At 31.0% G+C, this 10,546-nt stretch overlaps 1 protein-coding gene across 1 annotated transcript; it reads left to right on the top strand.

The window, feature by feature from the left end:
* The first annotated feature begins 6,817 nt into the window (after positions 1–6,817).
* LOC111712664 (uncharacterized) lies at positions 6,818–9,505 on the top strand. Its single transcript, XM_023487343.1, has 4 exons — positions 6,818–6,930; positions 8,176–8,237; positions 9,104–9,237; positions 9,300–9,505. The coding sequence occupies exons 1-4, from the start codon at positions 6,843–6,845 to the stop codon at positions 9,433–9,435; spliced, it is 420 nt and encodes a 139-aa protein (XP_023343111.1). The 5' UTR covers positions 6,818–6,842; the 3' UTR covers positions 9,436–9,505.
* Positions 9,506–10,546: the final 1,041 nt, after the last annotated feature.

Raw genomic sequence — 10,546 nt, 5'->3', positions numbered from 1 at the left:
AAGGAAGAAAAAGGAAGAAAAGGGAAGACAAAGAAAGAAAAAGGAAGAAAAGGAAGACAAAGGAAGAAAAAAGAAGAAAAAGGAAGAAAAAGAAAGAAAAAGGAAGAAAAAGGAAGAAAAAGGAAGAAAAAGGAAGAAAAGGGAAGACAAAGGAAGAAAGAAGAAGAAAAAGGAAGAAAAATGAAGAGAAAGGAAGAAAGAAGCAGAAAAAGGAGGAAAAAGGAGGAAAAAGGAAGAAAAGGGAAGACAAAGGAAGAAAGAAGAAGAAAAGGGAAGAAAAGGGCAGAATTAGAAGAAGAAAACAATATTAATATTCTCGGCTGGCATTTTTTCTATTCACATTCCCAGATATTGAGTATTGCATATGAACACTAAGTATAACAAACCGGGAGGGGGGGGGGGCATTGACTGCAATGAAAGGCCGGTTGCATCAATTTTCAAGAATTGAAATGATTTAAAATACTTTCCCTTTCATGATCACAATAGTTAAAATGAGTGTGAACATGATCCGGAAAAAAATCTAAATAAATTTAGTAAAATCTTTTTTTCATTCAAATTTAAAATTACTATACAAACGATAATTTTTCACCCCATGTTCTTCCTTGAAGGGAATCATTGTAAAAATAATTTCAAAACATGTATGTATGTCAACCATACCTTGGCTTGCGATTTTACCTTAATAACTTTTGTAGCTATGACATGTACATTTAAGAGCTATAAAGCACTTGTTTTTAGCTTTAGTTTCAAATAAGTAATTGGCAAAATTCTCATCGAATTTCGCATGAGAGCTTGCAAACTATGGATCGCAGTGCACTACGCACTGGGATCCACAACCGTAAGAATGATAATTTTTAACAAGGCATATTCTGGAAAAGAAAAAAAATATTTAAATCATTTTCTTTACGCTAAAAATACATTCCGAATCAAAAAGTCATTGGATAATTTTAATCAATTATTTCATTGTCAATAGTTAATTTTTTCCCATAAGTCTCCAAAATTTGTTTGATTTAAAAAAAATACATTATATGCAAATATGTCCTGCATGTAAAGTAAACAGTAAACATTATTGTGTTATAAATTCGACTTTAACCATTTTTAAACAGAATGTAAATCTGATTTTATTTGATTCTCCATTAATTGATGTATATATAATTTTCTATTTGAAATTTAATCGTTTTCAATTGTGGTTTCTGTATTAAGCCACCTGGGTATTTCTGCTTCAGAATCAATGGAGGACACAAGCTTGAAATAAAACTCTAAATTCACCAATATTGATAGAATTAAGGTTTACATGGTACCATTTAAAATTGGGCATTCTCTAAATCTTTTGAATAGAAGTTCAGTTAAAATTACGACGAGAGTCCCTTTAAATAAACTTCATGTCATGAGAAAAACAATTAAAGAAAATATATTAATAGTATTTTATTCATAAATTAATATAATAAATATCAAACAATATCTGGAATGGAAGAAACCGATTAAATAAGATAAAATAAAATGTTTTTAACGAGTTGTAGATAAAAAACACTTTACCAGATTGTATTCTTATATACTTAATTAAATACTATAAGAATAAAGTGTGGAGGAAGGGATTAAAGGGACTATCAACGTAATTTTAAAATGGAAGGTCTCGATTAACAAAAGTACTCATTTATTTCATTGGCAATTAGAAAGATATCGGAGTTTTATGTATTAAAAAGGGCTCCATTCTGTCAATTTCCTCCCTTTTCTAAAGAAACTGCCGCAATTCTATTTTGTCAGAAGAACAAGAATATCTCCATCATTTTTGAGCAGACAAGGTTTTTGAAGACACTGATGCTCCACTAGACAGAAGGAGAAGGTCACATTCACGCGACATTACTGGTATGACATTGTGACCTCCTCGCTCTTCTAGTTTTTATTTTACGCAAAAGCATGTAAAAGGAAATTCAATTGGTTTAAATAGATATAAAGGTCACTTTCTGGAGTAAGTGAAATATATTTACCCCTGAAATGTTGTAGAAAGCTTTGATGTATTTTTTAACACTTTTTTAAAATTTTGAAGAAAATAGCCGCCGTGCCATAGATTTGGCACAGATTTGAATGTTGGCAGGGTCGCAAAACGCTAAGGTGATAAACGGAAAATATGGCTTCTTTGCAAACATTGCATTTTTGTGTTGCAAGTAATCAGAATCAGGGAATTAATCATGCATTTGGGGTGCTTACGGCAAGCAGTCACAAATCTTTTCATAGCTCATATTTTTTCCAAGTTCCAAACAATCAAAATACTACGGATTTTTAAAAAAAGAATTATTTTTAAAAACTACATCGTAGCCTTCTCCAAAATTTCAGGAGTAAATATATTCTACTAAATTTTTAAAAAATTTTCAAAAATAAATTGAATTTATTGAAATTAAATTTATTTCAATTACTCCAGAAAGGGTCCTCTGTATTCTACTGGTTTATACCAGAAACTCAAAAACATGTAAAATTTCAATTTTATTTGACGTGATTGATTAAGATCATCCCTTCTAAATAATTATTTTAGGAATGTCAGTCTTGAGACTAGCCCATTTTCCCCTGCATGTCCATAAGTTATTTTCTCTTGAAAACTTTAAGAAAAGTAATAATGTTTAATTTGTTAACTTAAATAATCAAGAATTATCCTATTACGTCCATCCCCTGAATAAAAATATAAAATCTGTTGCAAAATGTATTAAATGCATTGAACTGCAAAATCCATGTTTTCGGTAAATTTAGCCAATTTTTCCTTTGTTATCTTGGAAGTAAAAGCAAATAATATCCATTTTCTCCAACTGCACACAAGAAATACAAACGTTGTAATTCTAAAATACAGAATTCAGTTCGATTTTTCGAAAACTCTGATATAATTAGACAATTATATATACAAATATTCGAGGTTCAATAAATCCTTCTTTTGGTGGTTTTTCAGTCCCTCTGTTCTTCCAATAGGTCGGTATTTAAAAATCATGCTAACCAAGAGAGTGTAAACAATTGCCATGATTTAATGTCAGGGATTATAAAAGCTCTACTAAATTCATACCGGTCCGACATTATTCTCGTACTGTACTTGAATTATTTCGCCCCATAATTGGCAATAATTTATTTTTGAGTTTTGGAGTGCGGAAAATATTATTTTGATTCTCTCTCTTCGAACATTTTTTAGAACAATATATGGTCAGCTCATATTTTCCAAATATCTCCGTAGTGTTTTGATTGTTTGGAACTTGGAAAAAATGTGAGCTATGAAAAGAATTTGACTGCCTGCCCTAAGCATCCCGAATGCATGATTAATGATCTAGCCCTTGAAGTAAAAATACAATGTTAGCAAAGCAGCCATATTTTCCGTTTATCTCCTTAGTGTTTTGCAACTCTGCCAAATCTGAGGCACCAGTCCGATTATACAAAAATATAATTATATTATAAATAACAGAGAAGATTGACACAATTATACGATGATGAATGTAGATTTTTAGATAATTGATGATGTTTGTAATTTTGAATCTGAAGCATCCTGAATTCTTTCAAAATTTGGAATATCCTCGATTCCTCCCCCCCCCCCATACAGGTTGAATCTTCCAAAACTTGAGAGAATACCGGAAACTACGTTGAATTCAATTTCCGGTTTGTATAATGTTATACACCACTAAAATTATACAATTCTCACATATCTTTGCAGTAAATATATCAGACATTAGGCTCGATCATACTATACAGGGGTTACACATAAAAAATAAAACTTTAGAGAGGACAGTATAAACTTATCAAGTTTCCTTGCATTCTTGTTTCCAAGTATCTGTAAACATATATTTCTTTGTCAAATCATTTATATATATATAGTATGCATGGGGATAACCAGAAAACTGAAGAAAAGAAAGACAACATTAATGCAAAACTGAAGTGTATTTGATATTGTTACAAAGCAAATAGCTGTGATTGTAAGTTCTTAAATCACGTATTAAGTGAAATGCCCAGCCAGAACCCAAGGGGGTAGAAGGCCTTGATTTGGCTTTATTTTAAACATTATATTATTATTATTATTAATTATTATAATTATTAATTTTCATTATTATATTATTATTTTTCCGCAGGTGCCGAGCAGTTCTAAATAATTAAAAATATTTATTAAATTGTAAAGTAATTTAATCTTTATTTTAAATATCATATTATTATTATTATTATTATTATTTCTCAACGTCCTTAACAAAACAACGCTTATTTTCCATTGACAAAAAAATTGCTTATTAAAACAAAAACATATATAATTTATGCAACTGTCATGCAGGACAATAGCTTTTTTTGTTGAGATTTTTATTTTTTTGGTTTGTTTTAAATTTAAGGTTTAAATCTAAGATTTTGAAGCACGAACAAAACAGTGAACAAACAAAAAAATTAAAATCACACCAAAAACTTATTTTCCAAATGATAACACAAGAGGTGTTAAGTCATATCCCCTGCGCAACATTCTCAACACAATTTCCCCAGTTACAACTTCCCCAACAGAAATTTCCCCAACTACTAACTTCCCCAATCACTAATTTCCCCAGCAGCAACTTCCCCAACAGCAATTTCCCCATGCAGTAAAATCCTTGATTTCCCCAACAGAAACTTCCCCAATAGCAACATCCCCAACAACAATAACCGAATTCTCAATATCTGGCCGAGCATTTTCTCTAACATTATTTTGGATTAGGTTAGGTTAACACTATTTATGGGCCGAGCACTGCAGCTAGGATGGGATAGGGGGCCGAGCGCTGAAGCCTCTTAAATTTTGAATCATGGGCTGTCTCTCACATTATTTTGGGTTGGTGGGGTTAAGACTACTTCTGAGCCGAGTGCTGTGGCTAGAACAGGCTATCACGGTGACAAAATTTAAATCAACACTCAACATTTAAGAGGCCGCAGCGCTCGGCCAAAGAATTGGCTTAACCTAATTAACTATTTGAAAAGTTCATTGGAATAATGTTAAAAACGCAAATATTTTATATTTTATTGCATGGCAAAATTGTTGTTGGGGAAATTACTGTTTTTACTGCATGGGGAAATTGTTGTTGGGGAAGTTGCTGTTGGGGAAATTAGTGATTGGGGAAATTGTTGTTGGGGAAGTTGCTGTTGGGGAAATTAGTGATTGGGGAAATTGTTGTTGGGGAAGTTGCTGTTGGGGAAATTGTTGTTGGGGAAATTGTTGTTGGCGAAATTGGATGTTGGGGAAATTGCTGTTGGGGAAGTTGCGCTGTGCAAATAAGCTACCACCACACAAGATAATTGGATATATAAACTGGTAAACTGTTCCTAGGTAGAGTGTACCATGTACTGTACTGCCACTGAAAACAAATATCTAAAATTATAATCAAATGTCTTAATAACATTTCTCGATGAGCTTGATTATATATATATACATTTAATCAATCAATTAATCAATGCATCGTTGAATGAATGAATAACACAAAGAAAAGAATTTAACTAAAATAATCAGAGCTGGGAACTTTTGTGTCGCATACTCATAAAACCGATCACTTGATCTCAATATCCAGGATGGGCACTTTTAATTTGATTAATCTCTTCATTTAAGTTATCTAACTAGCTAGAAAAACGACAATCTCTTCCACATTAATAATCATATAAAAGTTGAAAGGGTATTTTTCCTTTTCTTTTTAAGATTGCTTGAAATTATAACAATAGTCCCATTAAGATACGGGTCTTTCTAATTAATTTACTGTTTTTAAGTACTTTTAAAAAAAACACGATCATGATTTCTTATAAACATGGAAATTATTTGACGACATCCGTTTTAAATTTAAAATTATGAAATAAAAAAATTTGGGGCAAAAACACCATTTTTTAACTCAAAGTGAAAAAGAAAAATATCTTTATAGATTATTATGGAGCAAGTAAAATAAATCAGATCTGACATTTTTTTGAATTTTACAAAGTGTCGGAAGATTTTACAATAAAAGTCCATTAAATATGTAAAAATATGTTTCTCTGCAAAATATTTTCAAATTCTTTATTGAATTTGTTTCTTGAATTTATTTTTATGTTTTCCTTTGTTCTGTAACAGGTGAGGTTTTTAAAAAAAACTTTTGTATATTTGAATTAGTTCCATGTAAATCTTTCTGGCATTATTTAATTACTCGATAATGTGAAATTTTATATTTGTAAATCTAGATAAAGTTACGTGTAATCATAGGTATCATGCAAGAAAACACTTTAAGATTGTTTTTCATCTAGGTGTATTTTGTTCCATGAGCATATCTTAATTAGTGGTAAACCTAAAAGAATTATCTTAAATTGGTCCTTGTATTAGGATTTACCTTTTCGTTAATTTAAATTTTTACCATTTTAGAAAGCTTTAAAATTACTATGTTTATCAGGACACCTTGTATCTCATATTGTGAATTGTTTTATCTGCATTTAAGAGGAGTTTTTAAATATCCTTTAAAGCAAAGAACACTAAAGTACATTCCTGGTTTCGAAAACTTACTTTTCCTTTTCGTTCTTGTAATCTGACGAAATTATGAGAAATTTTTCTTTAATTTTTTAATCATTAAAAGCATTGAACTCTCTTTTCATCACAAAAAAAGTTTTGATCCATAAAAAAATTATGTAATACATTAGAATCCTTACTTTGTTTTAATGTTTCTTTTTTTGTACTCACTGTATTCCAAAACATAAGCAGTAAACACAGAATATGATTACTCGTAATTTATTAAATTTCTTGAAAGCGGCGGCTAGTTCATGAAAACATTTTTATTACATTTTTTAACAAGAAAGAAAATAAAGTGAATAAAAACAATCTTTGAAAATTGTAAATTGTAAATTCATGAAATTTTCAAGAAAATATGAGAATTAAGATTTTAAAAAGTATTATTTTGTTTTCTTTTGGATTTACTGGAACAAGCTTGGGGAAAGGAGAAGGTCATGGAAAAGGTAAAATCAGCCCAGTGTATAACTTGAAAAGGTAAAATCAGGCCAGTGTATAACTTGAAAAGGTAAAATCAGGCCAGTGTATAACTTGAAAAGGTAAAATCAGGCCAGTGTATAACTTGAAAAGGTAAAATCAGGCCAGTGTATAACTTGAAAAGGTAAAATTGCAGGCCAGTGTATAACTTGAAAAGGTAAAATCAGGCCAGTGTATAACTTGAAAAGGTAAAATCAGGCCAGTGTATAACTTGAAAAGGTAAAATTGCAGGCCAGTGTATAACTTGAAAAGGTAAAATCAGGCCAGAGTGTATAACTTGAAAAACAATGAAATGGCTGTGGTACTGTGTTAATGTGTTTACTGAACATAATACACAATTGATGTGTTTCAATTTTCATGTTTATTCGTCTTCCTATTCCACAGTTTTATATGGTTGCAAGTAAATGCGCTATTGAAACCATATTGCCCTTAAAACTGCTCTTTAAATGGGACAGACTTGCACACTCTAGATAAGAAAGGGGGTTTCAATACCCTTGTCCGCTTACACTGTTATACATTTAAGGCTGTAAACATACATAGGGTTCAATACCCTTTTGGACTGAATCCGGATTGTTTGGCTTTATTCTTAGGTTGCATTTATTAAGCATAGTTTCTCCAAATGGGAGCAATGAACATATATGATACAGGGTGTCCCAATAAACATGGGAATTCAGTGACGAATTCAATATCGTCTTTTTAAATAATTCTTTAATTTAGTATAGTGATACCTACTGAGAAAGCTGTAATCTGTAAGAGTTTCGTCTGCTATGTTCACATTGTGTTTGTTTATGTTTTAACTGGATAGGTTTGTACTTAGTAAAACAAGAAAATTACAGTATACGAACAGAGTAAACTTGTCCGTCTTCACTGTTCATCTAGCGGAAACATTACAAACACATCTTTACAGTCTTTTACCCTTTTCATAAAATAAACTCTAGCAGACATAATAATATTATGGTTTTTGAAATTAGGTATTACAATGCTAATTCATAACAACGACGATATCAAATTCGTCACTGAATTCCCATGTTTTTTGGGACACCCTGTACTATGTACATATGTATTTTGTATAATCTTATGTAACTTTTACAATTTTGACATCATCTCCTGCTATATTTATAATAAAAAGAAAAACTAAAGACAACTTTAATTTTGCTTTACACCGGTTATGACAGTATCGAATACATCATTGAATACATATACTCTCTAACTAGGAGATATTGATTGGTTTGTGGCAGAAAACTGGGTAAAATCTACAGAACAGTGTATAACTCAGGTAATAGGGGTCATATATGTTCTTTAAAATATTAATCGTGACCTCGCATGGGAAATGCAAATTTATCCGGTTTCACATTAAAAATTCAATACATTTCTGTTCTTCTCAATAGCTCTTTTTAATAAGAGGAGAAGCACAGAGAATAGAATACATATTAGAGAGGAATTTACTAGAAAAAAGTGTAAAACGGCCATTTTGTTGTACTGTTTCCATACTGCAGGTGTACTTAACATATTTATGCTATATAACCTCTTGGGCCATGGAATATCATTTTATAGAAAATCTAAAATTATTGTTAAAAGAAAACCAAATTATGAAATAGGCTGGTTTCATAATTGACCAATGATCATTTCACATAGACTCTATGCCTTCCACTTTACAAATAATGATTTTCCGTTATAACTATAAATCAAATGATGTTTTTTATTCACCTAATTCATTATAAAGTTTATTTAACAGTTTAAAAAATTCGAAATTGAAATGAATAGTCTAGGGAACATACTGTATTAATGTACTCTACTGCATGTAATTTGTGAACATTTACATGATTTGTACACTTTGAACTCCTTTCAGGCTGAAAGGGACTGAAAAAAATCATACAGAGAGATTCTTTAAATTCCCCTCTAATATATATTCTATTCTCTATGAGGAGAAGTTATGATTGAAAACAATTTCATTACATTACATGCATTTACTTAAGTTTGACAACATTTTTGTAAATGATAAATGATTGCTTGCTTCAAGAATCACACTGGAAAAACTAGGGCATGACAAATGTGTGTCGCTAATTATTCATAATCGACCTTTAAGTCGTTCAGTGGAACCCGAACACCATTTGTAGATTACTAAAAACCAATGAATTTAAGATTAAAATGGGAGGCGTCACTGTGCACACAACAAAAGTTGGGGAACGCCCTGGTGCAAAGCTGGCGGAGATGCAGTACAAACCAAACTCAATAGTCAACATCTGTGTACACAGGCCGCCATCTTGGATTTTCAGGTTGAACTCTTTAAACCAAACCAAATATGTAATTTAAAAGTTCATGCATTTGTTGTGTCTAGGTCAGGAATGGTTACGTTGATCTGGTTACCGGACAGAATGGAGACAAGCAGACATTTTTACCCAAACCCACAATCTTATCCATTCCCAGACAATAAAGACGACTTATATCAAATTAATCTCAGAGAAGAACTCTGAAAGAAAAAATGTGTGCCCGTTTATTTCAAAGTTATAACAATATAATCAACGTATTACTTTATTTTATTGATTGAGAAGCATATTTTTTTTAATTTTACTTACACATAAAATAAATCTTAAAACATGTTAGGTGATATTTTTTTCTGATAGTTATTTATTATATGGAATCAAGTAGGACTGGAGACACCCAATTAAATACACACTTTGGGATATGTCGGTTTCGGGTAAAAACATTCTCTAGGCATATTTCACCCCACTGTGTTTATTGTTGTTGAAATCATGGATAAATTTATTAAATACAGGAAAAAAACGTCCAAAGATGGAGATAAAAAATGTTTTACGCCAGTTTTTGCCCACCCTTAAATAAAATCCTGAGTGTCTGGGTCTACACGGACGTACGGAGAATAGAAAAATCTGAAGATCTGTTTTGCTTTCAACCATTACTTTTATGAAAATTTTTGAAGAAAGTTTTGATGTCCTAAAGGGAGTGACCGGCAATGTATGGTAGTTTTTTTATAGTTAGATAACGACGACCAAACTGTATAAAAATATATCCACAGTAAAGTAATTAGATGTTTAGGAACATATTTCTCAATTTTCTCAATAAATCAATGTTAGAATCAATTATTTCATTTTAGTGAGTTTCCTATTCTTTAAGAATTTGTTCGCATATTTCTCCAAATTCTTCAAATGTCATCTTTTCAAAAAAAAGGCGATGCAATTTACAGTAAATGTTTGTGAACAATGAGACACTACAGAAACCAATTTATGAAGATTACTTATTTTCAATAATAGTTTTATTTTCTAGCTCAACCTATCCTAACAACCAATTAGTTCATTGTAGTATTTTTACTACATTTTCAATCGTCCTTCTCGAATAGTTTTTTTTTACCCGATTTTTTAAATCCTCCCTCAAAAATGAACAATCTATGAGGATTTTAAAGATTAGATTTGCGCTCTTGCTGAACAAATATGCACCGTGAAGAAGTCTCATAGGTCTCAAAGGATTCATAAAAAAAGTTTCCAAAATACTTCATTCTCAGATCAACTACTATACATTGCCGGTCACTCCCTTTTAGTCTCTGAAACATTAAAACCTAAATCGTAAGTT

The sequence above is a fragment of the Eurytemora carolleeae genome, unplaced genomic scaffold (assembly GCF_000591075.1).
Source record: "Eurytemora carolleeae unplaced genomic scaffold, Eaff_2.0 scaffold1115, whole genome shotgun sequence".
Lineage (NCBI taxonomy): Eukaryota > Metazoa > Arthropoda > Copepoda > Calanoida > Temoridae > Eurytemora > Eurytemora carolleeae.
Note: the sequence above shows the minus strand (reverse complement) of the source record. Positions and strands in the feature narration are given on the sequence as shown.